General features: G+C 42.3%; 1 protein-coding gene across 1 annotated transcript; it reads left to right on the top strand.

The window, feature by feature from the left end:
- Positions 1-3,447: 3,447 nt before the first annotated feature.
- gpm6aa (glycoprotein M6Aa) lies at positions 3,448-22,736 on the top strand. The gene is made up of 7 exons (XM_084353603.1): positions 3,448-3,889; positions 15,654-15,846; positions 16,318-16,474; positions 17,457-17,610; positions 18,430-18,506; positions 19,182-19,247; positions 20,677-22,736. Exons 1-7 carry the CDS (start codon positions 3,853-3,855, stop codon positions 20,827-20,829), a joined length of 837 nt encoding a protein of 278 aa, XP_084209729.1. The 5' UTR covers positions 3,448-3,852; the 3' UTR covers positions 20,830-22,736.
- Positions 22,737-22,795: the final 59 nt, after the last annotated feature.

The raw sequence follows: 22,795 nt of genomic DNA, 5'->3' as shown, positions 1-22,795 counted from the left end.
GTAAGCAGAATGAGAAAGTGGAGCTTAAATACGTCTGTCCAGAGAAAGCAAGCGACCACAATACCCAAAAACTGCACCGCTCTCCCTCAAGAGACGTGAGCGAACCTGCTAGAATTAGACTCACAATAGAAAGGGCAATGCCAACAGGAAGGTAAAGGTCGGGTGTCTTTTGGGTCAAAAGCAAGAAAGAAAAAAAGTCTTGCATATACGCAGCATTCAGTCTGTTCAGTATTCACAACACTCAGTATTACAACAACACACAGTGAAGGGATCATCATGCTGTACCTCAACAACACTTTGTAGCAGAATGACCCTCTACAGACAGAATAATGTTTTATCATATCACATTAACCTCAAAACGTGAGTTTACTTCAAACTCTCCAGTGTTTACTTGGAGTGTACTTTGTTTTAGCAGGAGGGTGAATGATATCTGAATGTGTGTGGGACCAAACTGTAGCGGTCCCGTTGTTTAAGACAATTTGCTATCTTCCTTTTGTTTCGGGCTGATTTTTCAAAATCCCTCTGGACTAATTGCAGTGGATTCAGATCACCTGTGTGCAGGTGGGAGACTGACTCCTGATTGAGAAGTGGAAGCAGTTTGGGGCGTTTCCCTCCCAGCCAATCAGGGTGTGACAACGCCCTTTTTGTGAAGGCTTAAAAGAGGTGGTGAATGGCACCCAGGTGGCTCTCACCCTCATCCCCTTAGATTGCAGCCAGAAACTCTGATCTGTTGAGGCCCAGTTGTGTTTTTTTAGCTGCTCCACGTCATTATAGTGAGGAAACTGTTTGTTCTTGAAACCCTTGAAACCCTAAAGCCCCTATACACCTTCAGTTTGACATTTAATTTCACTGGGCTTGCAGGAGCACATTTCAGTTTGATTATCCCTGAAGAGGCATTTGTTTATTGGTTTATTGTCCAGGTAGCGGACATTGGGCATCCCCTCTAGATTTACATGTTGCTTCTTTATATTTGTATGTGGGTCGGGCTGCCTGTGAGCATTTTACTGCCAGCACCACCACCAAATTATATCACCAACTACAACTGAAAACTGCAGAACACTAAACTGCAGGAAATTACCACACAAGATAGGTTAAATAGGCAGGTGTTGGATATCAGTCAACACCAGTATTTTATATTATTTCACTGATGTAAACACCACAGATTAAGACAGAACGAGGCAGAGAAGTCAGTACATCTCATCTACTGGAGACATTAGCTTTGATCCACACTGCTGCAGTATGTGTGAGGGCAGGTTCCTGCAGTTCTGTCTGATAGAAATATCTGTTCGAGCATTTCCCTCATGTTTGTGCCTAAAGCCTGTTTTGTTTCCAGTTTGCAAAATCACACGACTCAGAATGGAAACAGACTGCTTCCGCCCCTCTAGCGTTTCCAAGTTGTTATTGTCGGCGCAGCTGTCACAAAAACAACTGGAACGTTCCCTTTTTCCTCAAAGCGGAATAAAACGTGAGTTTATTCATTAATTTAGTCGACAATGAAGAGATGAAAGCAGATAGAAATGCTGCCAGCCTGACTGGATTGCCAGTCGCTGTTCATTTTCTCGAGAGATGTTGTGCCTGGTAGCATGATGAAAGTGAGCTGTACATGGAACCGATCTAAACACCGATGATTTCATTAGTCTAAAGCCTTTACATTGTACAACCAACATTTACTTCATGAAGATAAGTTCAGTAAGATAAGAGAGATTACACTGGAGTCTGCCATGTTGCACCGCAATGTTTCTACAGTACAGTAGCCCAGAACAGACAAACCAAACACCAGCTCTGTAGAGGGTCTTTGGCATTTCTAGCAGCCACAATAGGGAAGACTGAGGTGAGGTCCTTTAAAAGGTGACAGTTCATTTTTGTTGACCAGAGGTAAAAACGTGATCCTGTGGCAGCGTGGCACAAGGTGGAAAACACTACAGCTTGCAAAGTGGTGAACCGACCAGCTGAGAAACCATCAAACACACCAGCAGACCAGACACACAATGTACCGCACACAGGAGGCTAACCATTTGGTTAGATGATATGCCACAGAAGGCTAATTGAATTATTAATTAAAGATGTTGCATTAAGTGATTAATCATTAATAAAGCGTTACATTTTAACATCAATAAATCATTGCATCCATATTGAAATATAGGCATAATTACCACAAAGAGGATAATCAGGATCACGGTGTGGTTCTTCTAGAAAGCCTATAAATGAAGTTGCTTTGTTCGGGCGGACACACAGTGGGCTGACACCAAGGTGAAGGATGAGAAGATATCTGTCAACACGGTTCTGCATCAGTGATGCTGCAGGTCGTCCCCATCCATTATCTTATTCAACTATAAGGCAGGCAGGCTCTGGTGAGTTGAACCATCCCTCTAAAAGCAATTCTCATTAATCACAATGTGGTCTTTCAATGAACCAATCCATCGCTGTATTATTTACAATATCTTTAAGGCAGAGTGGTTACTGATATCATCCTCACAACTCTTTACTCACTTCCTTCCTGATTGCTCTCCAGTTCTCTGCTGCAGCAGAAGCTCAATTTCCCCACAGGGATCATTAAAGTTTCATCTAATCCACCTGTCGGATCATCCATCCGTGAACCCATCTGTCCGTACTCCAAGTCAGGATTTTATTTATACAGCACATTTCACACCTAAGCAATTTAATGTACCTCAACGATCTTCTAATTCCTCCCGTCGCTCAGTTTGTACACATCAGTTATGTAGTTTAACCTTTGGCCTCGGTCCGTGTCAATGGAAATTATTAGCCACCTTCTGAGTTATTACTTCTGTATCCTATTAAATTATGACTCATGCATTGATGCATGTGTATTGCTGCAGTGCTCGCTACTCACGACTTTTGCACAACCTTGCTAGAAGTCTTCTTTTACAGTGTCAAAACACTCTCAGGCAATTAACAGATGACTAAATGTGTTTCACCTAAAATTAAATATCGGGGGAGAATTTGGAGGAGCAGCAATGCCTCGGTTGTCCAAAGAATTTCATAAAACCATAAACTGTAAAACTTTAACCCCATGGGAGACCAAATAATCCAAGAGTTTAAATCTTGAAATCAGTCACTGTGAGCACCGTGCAGACTGTCTGCACATACAGTTTGCATTCACATGATAAGAACCCAGTGACACCTCCTTGGTGATGCATAATTGAATCTGTATGACTAATAAGATTAGGAGAATCCCATTTTGAAATCAGATGTCCCCCCCACCTCCTCCCTTATTTAAGGAGAGGTTGAGTAAATGCAGTAGAGTCAGTGCAGGGGGGGGACGACGACGGGCCTAACCATTCTGTCTGAGAGACAGGGGTGTTCAGGGTGAGCCTGGTAAGAAATGGTGACCCCGCCACACACTGGAGAACACCCCTGTCTGAACATGAACCAGTCTGAAGGTCTGGATCATCTCCTCACTTTCTCTTCTGTCTTAATTCTCCATGTTTCCTCCACCTGCCACTTCAGCTGCACGTCCCCTCCCTCCTCCCGTCACACATGCGCTCTCCTGCCCAACAGAGAGACCACCCTCTGCTCCATACAGCCCCCCTGCTCCCCTCCTCCTCCTCCTCCACCGGGAACCAGGGAGGTTTTTCAGCACTTGCCACAGCAGCTCGCGATGGACAGCACCACAAAGACTCAGTGATCCGCTCGCATCGCCCGGACGCTTGACAGAAACCACAGCTGACAGCCAATCTCCGCGCGCAGTAGGGACCTGAAGAGAGAGAGAGGAGAGAGAGAGAGAGAGGGAAGTGGAAGTGCTCTGTGGACTACACATTAAAACAAATAAGGTTTTGAACCTGCAACCACATTTTTTTATTATCTTGTTGCTGTAAAATCAGAACCAGCACGATGGAAGAAGACATGGACGAGGGGCAGACCCAGAAGGGTAAGGAAGTGTTTCTTTGCATGTTTGACACAGACTCTTTATCAGATCAGCTGTGCCTCTGCAGAGATGTTAGCCTTTCCCTTTCTGAATAGAGGAGCAGCTGTTTGTGCTAATTCCTTTGTCCATGTGAGTGTCAGCGCTCCGCTGAAGGGTGCACGTCTGTATGTGCTGTTTGGGCAGTCAGAGGGGTGTGAACCGCCTCAGCGAGGGCTGGACCGTCTTTGTCTGCTTGATGAGGCTTTCACGCCTGTCGTGATGGCTGAGAGGGAAACACGGAGAGTGAGGAGCCGAACCCAAAGCGTCCAGAACTCATGAATCCATCAGCGTTCACGTCCGCTCCTTTGTGTCCAGATACCCAGACAGTGTAGCGCGCAGCGCAGCGCAGCGCAGCTTTGCGACACTCGGTGCAGACTCGGTGCAGGAACAGAGGGATGCCGTCGTTCATGTAGGAGGGGGGCAGTGTTTGCTTTGTGCAAAGTGGAATCACTATTTATAATCACACAAGCAGCTTTTCTCTGCATGCATGATTCAGTGTGGTTGCAAAGGCAAGAGAGAGAGAGAGAGAGAGAGAGAGCGAGCATGTGTGTTTACAGGAGGACTGCAACATCTTGACTCAATGTGCTCCTCTGAGGAAATCCTGAAATTATCCAGAAGCATCATACTGATGTCCTGTAGAGAAGAACACACCTTTGTCTCTGCCTCAGATTTACCTCATGTGACAGACATGACTTCAAATGTTTGTGTTTCTACCCCCCTCCTCCTCCCCTCACTGCACACACACACACACACACACACACACACACACACACACACACACACAGGAGCCCAAACAGTTGCCATGGCAGTGGCCAAGTGTAGTCATTATCTATTCTCTCTCTTCTCCCACTGATGACATTTCAGTAACGCAGGAATAGTTCAGTGTGTCTGAGAATGTGGGAGAGGGAGCGACAGACAGACAGACACTGAGTAGATGAAGACACAGCGAGGGGTGAGAGAGATCGAGGGGGAGTGACAGGGATTGGGAGAATACAGGGAGTATGATCCACTATGGTGAGAGAGTGATGTCTGACTACATGTCACTGATGCACATCCAGTACCTGAGGAGAGACTCTGTTTTCGGATCCTCGATGACGCTGCTGTCCCCGTGACCATCTGTAATGTTTGGCATATGCTCCGCCAGCCTAACTGATTTCTATCCAATACTTCTCAGTCGCCATTACTAGGTGTGTACTCAGGCATTGCTGTCCAGAAAGCAAAATCTGTCAGCCTTGGCCACTAACACGAATGCTCAGCCAACTGAAAGATGCAGCCATGCAAGCTGTGCATGCATCTCTGTATGGCACGTCCATTGATTTGGGCCAAGCTGAGGTTTGTAAAGACTGTAATTCATTTGTGTGAATTCACATACTGCAAAGCTCTGTTGGCTAAAATTGGCTTGTTGTCAAACCTTTTCTTGAGAAGATATAAAAGACTGTAAAAATCAGTGCCAGTCAGTCAGAGTTGATTGGCACAAGTCATTTCAAAGATGAAAAAGATAAACGTAGATGATGTAACTGTTTTTCTGTCACTTGATAAACTCTGATGGTCAGAAAAGATGAACTGGAGCTTAAAGAGCTTCATGATAAAATGTAAGATGCATTCAGGGGTAAAGAATTGTCCACATTATCCACATTATGGCTGATGTTCGCTGTGTTATAACACTGTTCCCACAATTCAAAGAGTTTGTTAAAAAACTGCGTTACACTGTGTGCTAACCGTTACTAGTAATGTTTGGATAACAGATGCTTTTTCTGACTGCTAAGTGAAACTTGAACCAATTCAAAGTGTCGAGGCCAGCTTAAAGCTCAGGGTTCACTACACATGACACAGTGAGACGCTTTAAAAGTTAATCCGACAGTTGTAACTCTGTTTTTACCTTCGTGCAAACATAAAATGCAGTCTGTGACCAGTGGTGTCATAAAAATGTATTTCTTCAGGATTTACAAACAGGTTCCCATCTATCACCAGGCTGCAACACGATCACGGCAGAACATTCAGTAGATTTGCTGGTTGATAAAGCGTGACAGGATGTGAGACGTATGTTAGAAGAAGGTAGCGGGGCTCACTGGTCACCTAACCATGTGGGTCTTTTATCAAATGACTGACTTGAAAAGTGTCAGCTCCTTTACTGGTTATTGAAGACAGATGATTGAAATGATTGCTCTAATGAAGCATGGTCACCCTGTCAGGTTTGGTTTCATGTCACTTTGATTTAATGCCTATAATACTGTGTATATATGCATCACATCCAGGAAAAGTTACAGCTGCAACCAGAAAGTTCAGCGCTGAAATCACACACAAGGACCAAGTGATGAAAACTGAACAAATAATAAATTGTCAAGGATTGCATGAGAAAGCCAAAGTGGCCTCTGTGCTGTGATGTTGGCCAAAAGCAAGCTACAGTCCATCAGAGGCCACATCAGAGTTTGGGCAGAAACAATGAACATTCAAGCGAAAACTGCTCACAGCAAAAGTTCTCTAAAACACGAGCACTATAACGACGTCTCTGTCCGGCCATGACAGTTTTAAAAGCTTATGAATGTCACGCAACATTGTTTACCTGTGAGAGGGCCACTGTGTTGAGATTTATAGGAGCTTTTATTGTAAACGAGCTACTATATTTACTACTAGAAACATATGCCGCTGTCACATTTTAATAGGCCTATAATTTTGTTGGTGATAATGAAATAGGCCGATGCTTCACCCAAATAAACAGCAAACAGGCACTTCCAACACAAAAGACATGTAGGTGTCAATGAGTGCACTCACAGCACGTTAATGTCCTTCTGTCTTCCTCTTCTGAGGCTGCAAATCTCAGATTATGAGTCAGATGCACCAGGTGGGCGCTCTTCACTTCAGCTGCTAGCCAAATGTAGCAGTGCACACTATGTGCCTCGGGGGGCCGTCAGCGACAGGGAAGCAAACCAACGTCCCACGGTTGAAAAAGCAGGTTTCACTAATGTGAACACATGAGCTGAAACGATTGAAGTTTTTGCAGGGAAGTTCTGCAAATGAACATTTGACGGGTTGCTTTTTTAAAAATAAACCAAACTGCATTCTGGGGGATAGTTCACAGAATGGAAAAACTGACAAAGGCACACCTGTTAGCATTTCCTGAGCCAAGAATCCACTCTGCAAGGCACCGCCTGTCCTTCTGCTCGATCGGTTTGATCAGGATACTGACTTGGCGCGCTGTTACATGATGAGAAGCTCATTGATATTTTTTGTCAATCTAAATAAAACACCTGAGATTTCTGCCAAATGACATGGCATACACAGCAGACACAATGCAATGCACAATCATCAGACTGTACTTTGCTGTATGTTTTTTAATGGTTTGCTGAGTTTCATGCATTGTGAATTTAAAGCTCTTGTTATAAACGGCAAATCTGCATTGAATCAGAAGAAGCTGCTTTGAATGTGGCTGCTGTGGTTAGACTGATGGTTTGGAAGTTTACATGGTCACACGTAACTCTTTAAACACACATTTATAGGACATATAATTGATTATTTTTAAAGAAATTATTCATTTGTATTACATTTCTGACTATATTCCTTTATTGCAGAGTAGGAGCATATTAAAGAGCGTTCTAGCCCTTTAATGGAGTTGGTCTTCTCGCCTTAAAGAGCTGCTATCCCTAAAAAAAAAAAAAATACATCAGCATACATTTCAGTTCAGAGTTCTGTGTCCCATGGTGGCTTCAGTTTAGTCTCTGAAGCTATACCACTGTGAAGTATTAGCTTCAGCTCAGAGTGCAGTGTCAGTGCTCAGCGAGCTCTGGTCCTGCTGCAGTACATAACCCGGCTCTCGCTCATTGTTCTGGATCCTGAGCTGCCTCGGCCCAGAAGAAGTCGAGGGAGTTCCACCAATTGTTCTTCTGCAATGTGTTGGAGCTGCTGGTGGAGAACTTGCCAGGGTTTTCTTATTGTTCTGGCAGAACTGACACTGAGTATAGATGTTTTAGATAAGGGATGGCAGGTGCTCACAACATGATGATGTAATTTTGAGAACAGTCCTTGCAATGATGATGTAGTGGTTGTTGTACAGTATCAAAACTAGGAATACATTATGCATACCTTGTTGTTTAGGCTTATTTCAAAGTTGCAGAGCATTTCAAACTGTAGTTCAAGTATATTAAAGAGTCTAAATACTGGGGCTTTTCATAAGAAAATGTATTTGGATTTAAGATGTAATCCAACTGTACAGGTTGCTGTCACATTCAGGCATATATCTGAAGACAGGCTGTTATTAAGTTCTATTATTGAGAAGCTGTGATTTAAATCCCGACACCCCTCGGTGCTAGCTGCCTCTAATGTTGGAGATCAAGACATCGAAGCTCTTTTCACCCAGCGGCTCGCTCTAACTGTGCAAACTGAAAGTACACGAACAGCCCTCGTCTCTTCGCCCGAGTTTCTGACATTTGTTCCTCAGTTCCTGGAGTGAACTTGGCACAAACAAAAGACACGTCCCTGCTCAGCTGTCACGCAGTCCTGCTCAGACTCTTCCATCTCTACGTGAGAGAGAAAGAAAGAAAGAAAGAAAGAAAGAGAGGAAATCGGGAGCTGAGCTTTTGGACCTGGCCTGTAACGTCCTCTCTGCCCAGAGGGGTTATCTGTGTAATGTGTCTCATTCACTATTGTCCCACTGAATTTGTTGACATACAGTAAGTGGGTCACGGCTCTGAAGTACCCGGTCTATTCTCAGATTTTGCGCTGCGGTTGACATGGCAACCATACTGGTTGATTAAACATGCGCAGAGGAGATGGGGGGGGCGTGCAGGAGCTGAAAAAAACCTGCTCGCTTCAGGGGGAAGGGGGGGCTGCACATTAAATATAGGAAAGCAACGAGACTCGTATACGCCCATTACTCTCAGACTGACACAGACACACCATCCCCCCACTGAGGTCTCTCTCTCCCTCTTTCTCTTTCTATCGCTGTCTCTCTCTCTCTCTAGGACCAGGCTCTCTGCCACCCCACCCCCATACAAAACTCCTCTGGTAACAAGGAACTAATAACTGCTAACTGAATGCGCAAAAATGGAGTCTGATTGGATGTCTTGTGGTGCAAGTGAAATCAGCATTCGCCAGACACAAAATTAGATTATCACTCTCCTTCTCCGTCACCCTCTTGATTTAATTTTGTTCATTTCCTCCTCTAACACAGAATCTTATTAATTTTCTCTGTGGCTGTAACTGCACAACATTCCTGCACGACTTCAAACAGAAAAGAGCTATTTTAATTATGGAAACACCAACAAAGACGTGCAGTCATTACAGGCCAGCATCATCTTTAAAAAGCAATTATTCAAAATCAGCCTAATGTTACTTTGATGATTGGATAATCTGTTGACTGTGAAATAAGCACTTTTATGATCATTCTAGGGAGAGAATATTTCTGTCAAATTAGCAAAAGAAAAACACGTCTTCAGGATAAAACAGCCAAATAAAGACAAAAACAAACGTGAATAGAACAAGAAGGATATATTAGATATTTCAGATATATCAGACGTCTAAATAGGCTTTAATTACGACTGCAAAACTTCTTTGCAAACGAAGCTGAAATGGTAAAGATCACTTTGGCTCAAAAAGTTTTCTACACGACTCAGGAGTGATGTTTTTCATTCACAAGCTGAGCAGTTTAATATCACTACATTCCTAACCCTAAAGAGTAAACAATCTCAGGAGGGCAGGTGTTCACAGCAAATATTATACTGGTGTAAATATCACCTGGTTCACTTTCTTTCTCTTTGTCTCGCTCACTTTGTCCGGTGCCTTGACCCAAATGATAAACAAAGAAGGATTTTTAAGTTTTGAGTTTAGTGGGTTATTTCCTCACACTGATAAAGTTCAGTTAAATTGAACACACAGCTGTTAATAAGACCGAGAAACACTCAGAAAAGACAGAAAGTCTTCAAACCAACAGCCGTATTTTGTAAGTGCAATCATGCACTCGTTAACGATCATTAAGGCTACATGCAGAGTATTTATGCTGTCAGTTTAACAGCAGCGTCAGTGAGTGAAATAAACTTTTTAAGGTAAATCTAGCAGGAGGAGTAGGAGTCAAATACATGCTGTGTTTTCTCCTGTAAACAGATCCAGGCAGGTGAACAAAATCCAATAAGCGAGGTACTGAGTATATTGACCGCTTCAGTCACTTTGCACTAGATCAGACCTACTGTGAGCCCGTAAACCAGAAAAAATACAAGTCTTGGCATAAGGAAACTAATAAAGGGATAGAAAACCGCCAGAAAAGTATTATAATACTTTAATTATCAATATGAAGGAACAATATCTGACTCGTTAGTGCCTTTAAAAGGGCAGAAAATCCCTCATTAATTAACCTCAACTGTCTCCCGGATGTTAAAGTCATTTTCTCTTTGAAACACGTCATTTAGCTTCAAGCATTATTTAAGGATAACCTCATCCCTCGTGTGAGTCTTGACTAGGTCAGTGTGTGTGTGTGTGTGTGTGTGTGTGTGTGTGTGTGTGTGTCCTTTTGCCTGTCGGATATGACACTAACAGATGGAGGAGAAGTAGGAGGTGGGAGGGGCCTTGGGAGGGGGTCATCCTTTCTCTTTGTATTAGGGAGACGCCTTCTGTTGATTGGACCGCAGTGTTTGGGGTCATGTAGGCTTCACTTTTTTTTTTTTTCTTTGTTTTTAACAGAGGCTTTTTTGTGTAGAGGATAAAATATCTAAAACCCTCACCACGGTCTCTTTTGTTCAGAATTCATTAGACTAATCCTCGTGTTGCCAGAGTTTCAATTTTGGCAAGTGACATTTATTTGATTAACGCTCAGTGGGAAGAACATCCTCATTTGCTTCGACCCTCAGAGACTCATACAGAACTAAAAGCATTTAAATGTGCTACTCATCATCTATTTTTCTAAGGATGTTTAACCCTATAAGCTTCGCCTCCAGCCTATAATGTTAATAATTAAAGCAGTGATCGTGAGCAGTTTGCCTGTTCTGCCGTGACAACAATAATGTGAAATAACCAAAACACTAGATTATCCATATTGCCTTCTGCTTGTCCAAGTAAGGAGCAAACATCTTCATCATCGCTTCCTCTGGTCCGTTTAAATCACTTTATCCAGCCAATTAGGCCGAGTTCCCAACCAGACGTGCTGTCTGTCTGTCTGTCTGTCTGTCTGTCTGTCTGTATTCAGAAGACGAGCAGCGGTACACCTGTGAGCAAGATCAATTCAAATACTTACAACTCCTCATCAAGCAGGGGATCTTTTATTTTCATCACAGGTAATGTTGGGCTAAGCAGAGAGCATGAATAATGAATGTGAGAGGCTTGTGCTCTGCTGCGCTGCGCCGCTTCTAAATTATGGATCAAGCATCCAGTAGCTCTGCGAGTCAGTTCGCACCACCACTCGCCATTTTTCACCAGCTCCATCTGCAGTCACTTAAGATCAGTGGAGAGTCACAGAGAGGAAATGAGAGGACGTGCATGTATGAGAGGACGGTGTGTTGGATGCAGTGAGGACAGAGAGGTTGGGAAATAAATCAAACAAACGCTGGATCACAATCTTTGTTAAGCAATCGTAGCATCAGTCAAGTCAAGACGAGATGATGCTGAAGCCTCGACTGAGTGTTACACTTACATTAACATCCACTCTCGACTAATTCATCCATTCAGGAGTGATTTTAACACTTTGTCAGTCATTAGGAAAATTACAATGATCATTTAATTTAGCTCTTTACCATTAAACCTCTCTTTACTCGCAGGGCTGTCAAACTCAATTTCATCCCAGGTCACATCAGCATTATTGTTTCCCTCAAAGGGCCGGTTATAAATATCAGACTATTTAAATTGATCTACTTATTATAATATTACACAGTTTTTATTGGCTTTAGTGTTAACTTAATGAATTAAATATTAATAATGAATAAAATGCAATAATCTGCCCTCACTGCTCTTACTGCACCGTATCAGTGGTGGAGACTCTTTCACCGCCAGCTAATGACAGCAGCAGATAACCGCTCGCCTCTTCAGCCAGCTGTGTCATCAGATCTTCTGCGAGCTCCCTGACTCTGGCTGTGATAGTGTTTCTCGATAAGCTGACATTGAAAAGCCTGTTTGTCGTCAGGGCACACTCGTTCACACAACTTCTGAAAAACACTTTGACGATCAGGCGACTGCTTCAGCCACAATAAAGCTGGTTTTCACAGCTGCTGCGCAGAAAACAGGTTGCCTTTTGATTTAAAGACTTTTTGATGCTTTTCTTGGTGGCTAAGGTGAGCGTACACGACTCAGTGTTAGGCGTTAAAGTGCCTGTGTACATTGTATTCCTTTGGCACCACTGCCTCCTTACAAAGACGACGTATTGGCTTGTCGACATTCAAGTACTTACATGTATTTTCTTTCCAATCTTTCATCAAATTTCCTTCCTTCCACACCAACTTTTCTTAATGTAGCTGCTCCTTGTTAATGCTACGAGCTACAACCAGTCAGCTTTATGTTAATCAGAGGGCATCTACTGACGTCTGCTTACATCTAGCAGCAGCCTTCAGTGTGCAGATAACTAAACTGAGATGCATTCTGAGAAGTGTAGTTTGTGGACTTTCCTAACAGCATAGAAAAGTTCTCATGGGCCACATAAAATGATGCGCTGGGCCAGATTTTCCCCTCAGGCCTAAAGTCTGACACGTGCACTGTACTCAGCTCAGAGGAGTTTCCCCTCCATAAAATTAAAAGCAGGCAATCAATAAAACATCACTCTTGTTACAGCCGCTCACTGAAGCTCCCACCCTACCCTGTAACTTCTTCTTTCACGGGTTTCCATGGAAACAACACAGTCAAGGCACTTAGATGACATTATTGTGTTGCGACTTGCAAACTATCAAAATTCAAGCTGTATTGAGCGGTAATGACTCCCGACTTGATTTGATTGGAGCTGCAAGTAAAATACATTTAAAATGAAGCTGCCCGCTCCAGTTGGTTTGATCTCTGTGCACAGATGTAAATAATGCAGAGGTAACAAACCTTGATTGAGGCCGTGACATAAATCATTTATATTACTGCTCATCTGCCTTCATGTTAAGAACGGGGCTCCAAACATCTACAGCACCAAATCCACCCTGCATGTCTCATCGGTGGGTCAAAGAAAAAGTCCTGAAAGATTTCTGTCAGCTTTTCTTACTTCAGCATACAGAAGCCTGATCTGACATTAAAGACCAAACTTCACTGAACGAACAGGTTAAATCCTGTTCTTTTTTAAAGATGTTATACTGTTATACGACCGGACAGTTTGATCCGTCACTCTGGCTTTAATAGGCCCACTGACCCTGAGCTCGGAGGGTAACTGTGACTGATCTCCTCTCCTCCTGTCACTAAAGACTGATGCATCAATAAGTCCTGTTTCTGCCCCATTCTTACAGGATACGGTAACTGGAGATGAGTCTGAGGGAAAGAGTGGTGACAGAATCACTTTCTTATATCTCAGACATAAGCAAAAGATAGTGTATTTCTAATTAAGACAATTAAAGACATCCATTGCTGAATAACACTCATAATTTATAAGAATCATCCGGTTAAATTCTCATTGTTTGATGGAAAATGTCCAAAAGTATTCTGCAAAACAGCTGACAAAATGTGCTGATGAGGCGAGTCAAGATATCAAAACTTAATGATACAATAACAATGTAGTGAATTGTTTGACATTGGATATTTTGACAGTGGGATTAATATTTCCATTTAAAGTTACGACTATCAAAACTTCACTAATCCCACTTGAACTTAAGTTATAGAATTGAAGTTGTTTCCCGACTCATCCTGAGCTGCATCAGTTCACTGGCAGAGCTCCAGCCGTGTAAACCTACCGCAGTGTTTACAAGCTCCCATGAATCGAGGTGTGAATGGGTGTGAAACCACCTGGCAGTGGACGTCAGATGGCACTGTCAGCATCTGACAAAGGTGAGGTGTCTCCTGAATTTGATGTCCCTGGGAAGTGGGCGTGATGGAGAAATACCAGCAAACAGTCGGCATCACAGCAGCCCTGCAGAAAACACACCTACCCAGACGAGCCTCCTGTTTAAACCACAGAGGCTTCAAACAGTGAGCAGAAGCAGGTCCGACAGACAGCGACAACCTCATGACTTTGTCATTGTGTATATGTGTATATGTCTTAAAGCTGTAGCTTCCCTGGGTGGAGCCTGAGTGTGAAAAGCTGTTTTTTAGCGTACATTCTCATAATATCTTTTCTGGACGAAAGAGGTTAAAAATAAAGCAGAAAGGCAGGATAGACCTTCCACAGCCTGCCGCTGGATTACATCAGCAAGGATGCAGATAATCTAGGCCAGTCGGGGTGAGGGTCGGAGATGCACCAAGCGTCTGAGAGCTCAGCACAGCCCAGCAGGCGGACCAGCTACTTGGTATTCCACTCAGGTTTGGATCAGAGTCGGAGGCAGAGAGTTGAGGAGGAGGAGGAGGAGGACGAGGAGGAGGAGGAGGAGGGAGGATATTTGCTTTGTAACACAGGTGAAGAAAGCACGATAACAATAAAAGAGATGGTGCTAAAAACATCCGAGATGAACAATCGTCAAATCTTTTATCGTCTCTACAACTGAAAATGAAAACAGACTGTGCTGTCGAGGAGTCTCTTCTGTGGACGAGCACGGCAGTGTGACTGCGGATGAATTAACTTCTGGGACACAATAGCGATGCAGCTGATCAAGAGGAGTATTCTGTTTCTGTGAACATGGTATTACATTTGTAAGTCAGCGTGTATTGATTTGGACAATTATGCAAAGGAAGCAGCTGTACGCTGTAACACAGGTCGAGGCGAAGAGTTACAAATTGACTCACAATGAGCCGGGCTGTGAAAATACTGCAATGCACTGCAAAACCCTATAAAGTCCGGTTTTGTTCTGGGCTTCCAAAGGACATGAATTCCACTTCTGTAGTTGTGACTCTGAGAAATGACTGACTCAGTACTCACACACACACACAGACACACACACACACACACACACACACACACACACACACACTCACACACAAGCACAAGAGGGAGTCTCATAAATCTAGGCGACTCATACAGACACATTTGTGTGTGAGTGTTTACAGACTCAGCTTCTCTGAGAGCGATCTCTACGACAGGAGATTGAAGTTGGAGCAGAGCAGTGATTAGTCACCTTAAGGGCCCCGGGGGACGGGAAGCCGGGGAGAAGAATGGGGTTAAAGGTCAGGATCACTATGTAAAAGCTCCGGCCGAGTTTTTAGTGCTGAATAAAATGTCAGCATCCTCTGTAGGGCTGAACAGCTGACAGAACGAATATGCTGCACGGACACGGGGAAAATGTGAGGTCAGATTACTGCATAGATAAAGTGGAAGTGGCCATTAAAACCTCTCACTCCAGTTTGTTGCTTTAAATGCTCCCACACTCAATGGAAAAGGAGTAAGCGCCATTTAACCGGGAGAGATGAGTACTGTAGTCCGGCTTTGTCAAGTTGTTGGGTTTTGTTCCACCATGCGTGTCTGCATGCATGACTGCCTCCCAACTGTGCTTTGAATGTTTGAGATTCTCCCAAAATAAATGGCAGTACAGTACAGTACACCACATGCAAATGCTTTCGCCCGTTGGCAAAGTTTAGTTGAATTATTTAAATTTCAGCAACGTAGAAATTCTCCACTCGAGGATTTCCACTGGATTTTTCCTTTAAGAAGATTAACTGTCTTTTTCTTTGTTGACAAATCCATGTATGTGTGTTTCAGGATGCCTTGAGTGCTGCATCAAATGCCTGGGTGGGATCCCGTACCCGTCCCTTATAGCCACCATCTTGCTGTACGCGGGTGTGGCTCTGTTCTGCGGCTGCGGACATGAGGCCCTGTCCGGCACCGTCACCATCCTCCAGAACTACTTCGAGGTGGTGCGGAGCCCTGTGGATGCTCTGGACGTCTTCACCATGTGAGTAGAAAAAGGATCACACTGGATTTAACAGTTGCTGAATTCATGAAGGAAATATTAATGACCCGGAAGAACTGGCTCTTTGCATACTCACAATGGGGAAAAACTAGGGATGCATAATATTGGATTTTTGTCGATACCCCATATGATGATATTTTTGCAACTGATTTTGGCCGATTGCTGATACACGTACACATTCTTCATCCACCTAAGGTAACATATGCTTCAGTATATGCCTTACGACACAGCCTACATTTCCCACACTGTGCTGCGTCACCAGATTGATTAGATTTTTGCCTTGGATCAATACTTAATCTGTGTTATCTACATTACTCAGGGAAAAGAAGAAAACAACATTACTTGATAACAATCAAATCTACACAAGCAATTTAATGTAAATGTATTTCCGAGAACAAAGTTTAACGTCGTGTTGTTGTGGATGTTTTCATTGGTTTTCTGTTCATTCTCCAGGATTGACATTATCAAGTATGTGATCTACGGCATCGCTTCGGCTTTCTTCGTCTACGGCATCCTGCTGATGGTGGAGGGCTTCTTCACAAGCGGAGCCATCAAAGATCTGTATGGAGACTTCAAGATCACCACCTGCGGACGCTGTGTCAGCGCTTGGGTGGGAATCACATTTTAGTTTAGATTTTGTTCATTGATATTAGAAAATCTACTGCTGTATATGTGTAAGCACTTTTCCAGAATCGCAAACTGGTAATCAAATTGTCTAAATGTCACGTTTCAGTGAGTTTCTGTCAAAGGTTGAGTAGGTGAAGGTTTTCTATGGACATGGTGGCAGTCACTTCTCTTGCTATGTGACCGGCTGCATTTGTATTGGTTTTTAAACAATTACTGTCACATTAAGCCTGACGCCGCCAGATGTTTTCAACAGCAAACAGAAAAATGCAAGATATTATGTCAACTATTATGGATTATTACAGCTGATTTTTAGGAATTCAGCAAGTGTTACTAATCAGCCAGCAAAACCTCTTGTAATTCTTCAGTACACTAAATGATTTGTGGATTTGAACGTGTTGTGTGTAGATGATCTTAAAAAATAAATCTCAAATACCACAAGCCCCCCCTAAATAACATTAAAAACATCTATCAAAATAATTCTATTACACTGCCGTCGCTACAATAAAAAAATTTGGAGCACTCTCACACGGAGCAAAGCAGCCTGCAGCAATCCTAACAAGATTATCTCTGGGATATAATTGCTTAGCAAATCTGAAGCTCCACAGGGAGGCGAAGGAAATGAGCTATGCTGTGGTATTTGTGGTCATTGGGGTCATTAAGTCACTGTATGCTAATCCCGTGCCCATGGAAATATCCAAACTGAAATGAGACTGGTTGGCGGAGATGGTAAAGTGGTGGCTGGGGAAAAAACTGTAACCTGAAAGGTCACAGGTTCCCTCAGGACCCGCGTGTCCTTCCATAGCGAACAAAACACAAAGTACTGGAAGTGCATCACAAGAAAGAAAACAGTCTTAACTTGTAGTCATTAAACTTGAGAATGGAGAACGTTTAATCTTACATTGATTATGGTGAATTTTGAATTACACAGTACCTGACTGATCTGCGTTCCTCTGTTGCTCCTGCAGTTCATCATGCTGACATACATCTTCATGCTGGCTTGGCTTGGAGTGACTGCTTTCACCTCCCTGCCGGTCTTTATCTACTTCAACATCTGGAATATTTGCCAAAACGCAACGGTGCTGGAGGGGGCCACACTCTGCCTGGACCCACGCCAGTATGGTAAGAACGCTCTCCGTTTCTTCACCCACCCCCCACACAGATCCCACTGTCCAACACGTCTCACATGTTGGACTGTTGCTGCATTTATCTTGTTGTAACGTTTGCTTGTTTCTACCTTACCTAGCAGAATATACAATTTAAACTCAGCTGGCTTAGCTTAAGTATAGCCCCTAGTCTGTTTCTGTTCAATCATCACCTTATAACTCTGGACTGATAATGAAACTATTAAGGTTATAGATAACCGACGGTGAGTTAAATTAAATTATTGCCTAAAACCGAACACAAAGCAGATCTTCTACTGCACATCTGATAATCTATTATTTATTTCACACTTAATTTGTTTGATACCATTTTTGTGGCATATAAAGGGAAACAAATTTATTCAATGAGCCACTTCAGGAATGTAATACTGTAAACGACCCAGTTTGAAGGTGATGTTCACCATTTTCACGTTTACGATATATTTGACTCCCTGTTTCTCTTCAGATTACTGTCCTGGTAACTTTAATGATCCAGAATAACTCTATGTTAAGCTGGGATAAAGGTCCATCAGCATCAGTAGCTTAAATGACTGTCTCATTATTTTTAATTAGCGCCACCTCTTTCAGTCCATTAGCCACCGGCAGCTACTTATACTGCCTCAGTGTCAACAACCATTTGTGCTGCCACCATCATATTAGAGGCCTGTACTCTGCCTGTGTGAGGAAATTGTGTACATGTAGTCTGTATTATAATTGTCGAACCTTTGGCACTTTTGCACTTTGCACGACACTACTTTACATACACGCTACTCTCTCAAGTAAATCACTTTTATTTCAGGTCTTGTGCCAATTAATGAGGCAAAAACAGTGTGTGCCGGATCAGAGAAATTCTACAAGATGTGTGAATCCACTGAGGTAAGGTCAAAGCATCTGAGTATCTAATAAATAAATGAATAATTGCCGTAGATCAATACATGTATGATAGATGTGTTTTCAGTGTAAATCATACAAGGATTAGAAACAGGATTGTGAGAAGTTTGCCGCTCTGAATGCGAGCAGCAGGACGGTTGGGACATTTGGAAATGCTGAACAATCAATACTCATCGTAAAGATCTCATGCTGCTCGCCACACGGCACGATGACACAACAAACACACGCACACACGACATGCTGCTTCAGAAGCGGTCCATACGTGCTCCGTGCACCAGACAGCCTCACATGATCTGTCTCCTTGTCAGTTTACAGTGTGATGGTCACTTATAGTAGCACTGCTGTGAATGAAGTGAATAACCTGAGTATCACCATGTAAACAGAATCTACATCGACTGCAAAGAACAACAATAAATGCTGTAATCATTGATCACATGCAAAATTCAAAAGGGACCCTAAAACACAATATAACCAATATTTAATTTCCATGATTTCACAAATATTGAACCAAACATGTAGAGAATAAGTTATTCAGAGGAATTGACAAAACTGTTCATACTCACGTGGGTTTATAGATTTATAGAGAAATGAACTGGATGTTGAGGAGATGTCCCCGGAGCCTTGAGGAGTAACATGTGCTGTGATTTGTTTTTGCTACAGCTGGACATGACTTTCCACCTGTTCATCTGCGCCCTCGCTGGAGCGGGAGCTGCTGTTATTGCAATGGTGAGACAACAGCAAGACGTGCACCTCCGTCTCTCAAGGGATGAAAAGTCAAAACATAGCGAAAAAATCTTCAAAATCAACTGTGGCATGTATCTTTAAATGCAGATCAGATTAGTGCGGTATCTCATATTCTTCATAAAGGACAGATTTTGCTCTGCAGTGATAGGACTTAAGCCTTTTTTGGGGGGAAATACAGCCAACTGTGGGGAAAATACTGTGTCTGGGTAAACAGCAATGTTTTGTTGTGGCTGGTGCTTCAGCTGTGTTGTGTTTGCCTGTGAGAGAATAGCTGTGGATGGGAGAGAAGGCATTTTGGCGCAGTGAAAAAGGAAGGGTTTGTCTCCCTCCCTGCGTCTGAGGCGCCAGGCATGTCATGTCGTTGTCATGGAAACAGGGAGAAGAAAGGCTCAGAGATTGTTGCAAACATCACCCGGTAATTTGTGAGAAGCCATTTTCTCAGAAACAAAGTGTCTGCTAGTCGGGGATGATGTTGCAAATTGTGGAAGGACTCTTTTCACCATGTACTCGATGTTTTTTCGAGCTGTTTGCAGAGAAAATCAATCACAACAGATACACTGACGCATCCAGATAAGCTGCCCTCAAAAAAACAAAAAAAAAACTTCAAAGCCAAACACAATCGGGGCTAAAAAAGAATCCAATGCAGAAAAAAAAACTAAAATAAATAATTGATTTCAGTCACTGAACTGTTTTATCTGCATGTCAGAGTCACAGAGCAGTGCAGCTATGAAACCGTCATTCCTTGTGAAAAGAGAAGCCATGTTACAACTTCAGTCATTTTAGCACAATACCTTCATTATAACCTTAGCTGCCATGGCAACGCAAGTCCCAAACTACACTTAGCATTATGCTGCCACCTGCTGGACCACTAGAAACGTCTTCATTCATTTAAAACGGCCACTTTACAGAAACAAGCTACTCATTGCTTTTGAAATTTACATTTAAGTACATTTTATCCACAAAAGATTTAAACCTGTGAAACTAATGATAATGTCTACATTATATTTATATTTAAGTTATCTTGGATGAACCTTTTCTATTAAATTAATTGTCAACTATTTTGTCAGGGATTAATTAGAAGTATGTTTTTAAGAAAAGATTTCAGTTTCTTAAATGTGAATATATCCTGTTTTCTTTACTCCTCTATGACATCATTTAATATCTTTGGGTTGTGGACTAAACAAGACATCTGAGGACATCGTCTTGGGATTTGGGAAACATTTTTCACCGTATTCTGACAATCTATACACCAAAAATCTAATCGATTACTCGAAAAAACCTTCTACAGAGCAATCAGCAATGAAAATAATCGTTACTTGCAGCCCTACAAATCATAGATAGTTGATCTTGTGTGATTTTTAAAATTTGCTTTGTATCGGTGTCACGCTTAATAATTTTCCACCACCCACAGATCCACTACTTGATGGTGCTGTCTGCCAACTGGGCCTACGTGAAGGACGCCTGCCGGATGCAGAAGTACGAGGACATCAAGTCGAAGGAGGAGCAGGAGCTTCATGACATCCACTCCACTCGCTCCAAGGAGCGTCTCAACGCCTACACATAAAGACCAGCGTGAGGCCTGGCCCTGCCACTCCGGCCTCTCTCCCTGTCTCTCTCTCTCTTCTGTCTTTCTATCTGTCTCTATCTACCATCCCCTCCCGAGGGGGGGCGGATGGCGCCTAGGGCCCTCGCCACTGCTGATGTCACTGGTGCGTCATATGACAATGTGGTCTGGGGGGGGGTGGGGACTTCACACAAACCTCCTCAGTCACAAACAGCATTTCAGATGAAAAAAAAAAGCCCCTTTACCTCTCTCATGGATGGTGTTATGATTATCATTATGACATTTATATTATTCTTGAAACAACTTGTTTAGTGCTGATAGTAGTTCTAGTGTAGTTTGTAGAATCAGAGGTAGCAGTAGTATTTCAGCATTTTATTTTTTTTACTTTGAATAATTTTCGTATGATTGTTTTAATTTGTTTTATTTCTATATGATGCTACGTGTCATTTTGCTCTCATGCATAATTTATTGTTTTGCTTATTTCTGAGAAGGTCAACAGGGGCTTAAAAGGGTTTTCAAGCACATTTCTCATGTCGTGTGTCTGGAGATTTCATGTTCAAGAACTATGTACTGTATGTGAACGGGTGGTTAGTTTTGAAAATATTTTAAAAATCTCACAATGCAACCATGAAGCATCGTAAGCCTTTTGTCATACCAGTATTCCCAGGGATTAAAACCACTTTCACGTGAAAGTAATTCAATCTGTTTTTTCTAGTTGAAGTTATACAATAGCGAGACAGCACGATAATAAATACCAAATCAGTAGAGTGAAACAAATATTTGCTAGACGTGCCAAGCCTGTTAAACAGGCGACAAAGACTTTGAGAGATATCAAAGACGTGATTCGTAGATTAAAAAATAAATTATGGGTTATTTTATTATAATCTTTGCCAATTCAATGTATTTTAGGACTGTGAATGGTTCCATTGTCTTTGAATCACAAGCTACAAAAGCACATGCAAACATGCTTTCATAACCCCTTTTTATTAATTTCTTAAAAGTGGGACTTTATAAATACTAAACTCCTGTTTATTTGCAGAACTCTGCACTGTATATACTGATATATCAAATCATACCTATATGTTAAGCACTAACATTTAAGGACAAGAGTTCACTGTGGGTCATCCACTCTGCATCAGTCAGTCTCAACCCAAACCGTAACCTTGTTGGTGTGATGGCACTTCCTCGGTGGATTTATCAGATGTGAGAAAAGTGTGTGTCACAGTCATTTTTGTTCATGACAGTAACTGTATTGCTTACACACCCTGATGCCATACGACAACAACGGTGGCCTGTCAGTTCATTACCTGGCAAATTTTGTTTTGTCAGTATTTTCCAAAAGCTACTTTCATGCACTTATTTGACCATTTCTGTGCTCTCTCTAGATGTAAGCGCATTGGTGTTCAACTCAAAGTTGGATAACTGTACTGTTAGTAAAGACTGTGAAGTTAGATGTTTTTCGTGGCATGGACATGCATTAATATAGTCTTATTGACTCAAAAGTTACTTTATTTCACTTCTTTATTTTTACACTTCTGACTGTCTTGCTGGATCAACCCTTTGTTTATATGTGCAGTACTAAACCTCCCACGCTTACCGCGTTATGCTACTGATATTAGAGACTGTAGTCTTTGAGTTGTGTCTATTTAGTTTGTGATGAGCTCTCAACCATGTCTTAAAACTACTACTTGTACCAACATTGCTTACTCTGTAACGATCCGAAAAAATGCTTTCAGCTTCCTCCTCGTATTAGTCTTTTGTATTTTCACTACGAATGCTTAGTAGCAGGCTTTAAATTGAATCTGTTTTGTACATTCATGTGCCAACAGCTTGAAGTGGCTTATTTGACCTGTATGATCAAATTTGCTTGCATTAATAAAATTCACTTGTGTACTTGTTAATAAATACTTCATGTCTCTTGTGTCCTTTGTCCTCCTGGTAGTGTTGTAGGATTTTAAATAGCTCC

This window comes from Pagrus pagrus, assembly GCF_965226575.1.
Source record: "Pagrus pagrus genome assembly, chromosome: 5".
NCBI lineage: Eukaryota > Metazoa > Chordata > Actinopteri > Spariformes > Sparidae > Pagrus > Pagrus pagrus.
The sequence above is the reverse complement of the archived record's forward strand: the minus strand, read 5'-3'. Positions and strand labels throughout refer to the sequence as shown.

Bases quoted from the DNA above. Each gene is read 5' to 3' on its own strand.
- gpm6aa (XM_084353603.1), top strand. From the start codon at position 3,853: ATGGAAGAAGACATGGACGAGGGGCAGACCCAGAAGG. The intron at 18,507-19,181 runs GTAAGGTCAAAG...TTTTTGCTACAG, and splicing joins AGATGTGTGAATCCACTGAG to CTGGACATGACTTTCCACCT. The intron at 19,248-20,676 runs GTGAGACAACAG...CACCACCCACAG, and splicing joins GAGCTGCTGTTATTGCAATG to ATCCACTACTTGATGGTGCT.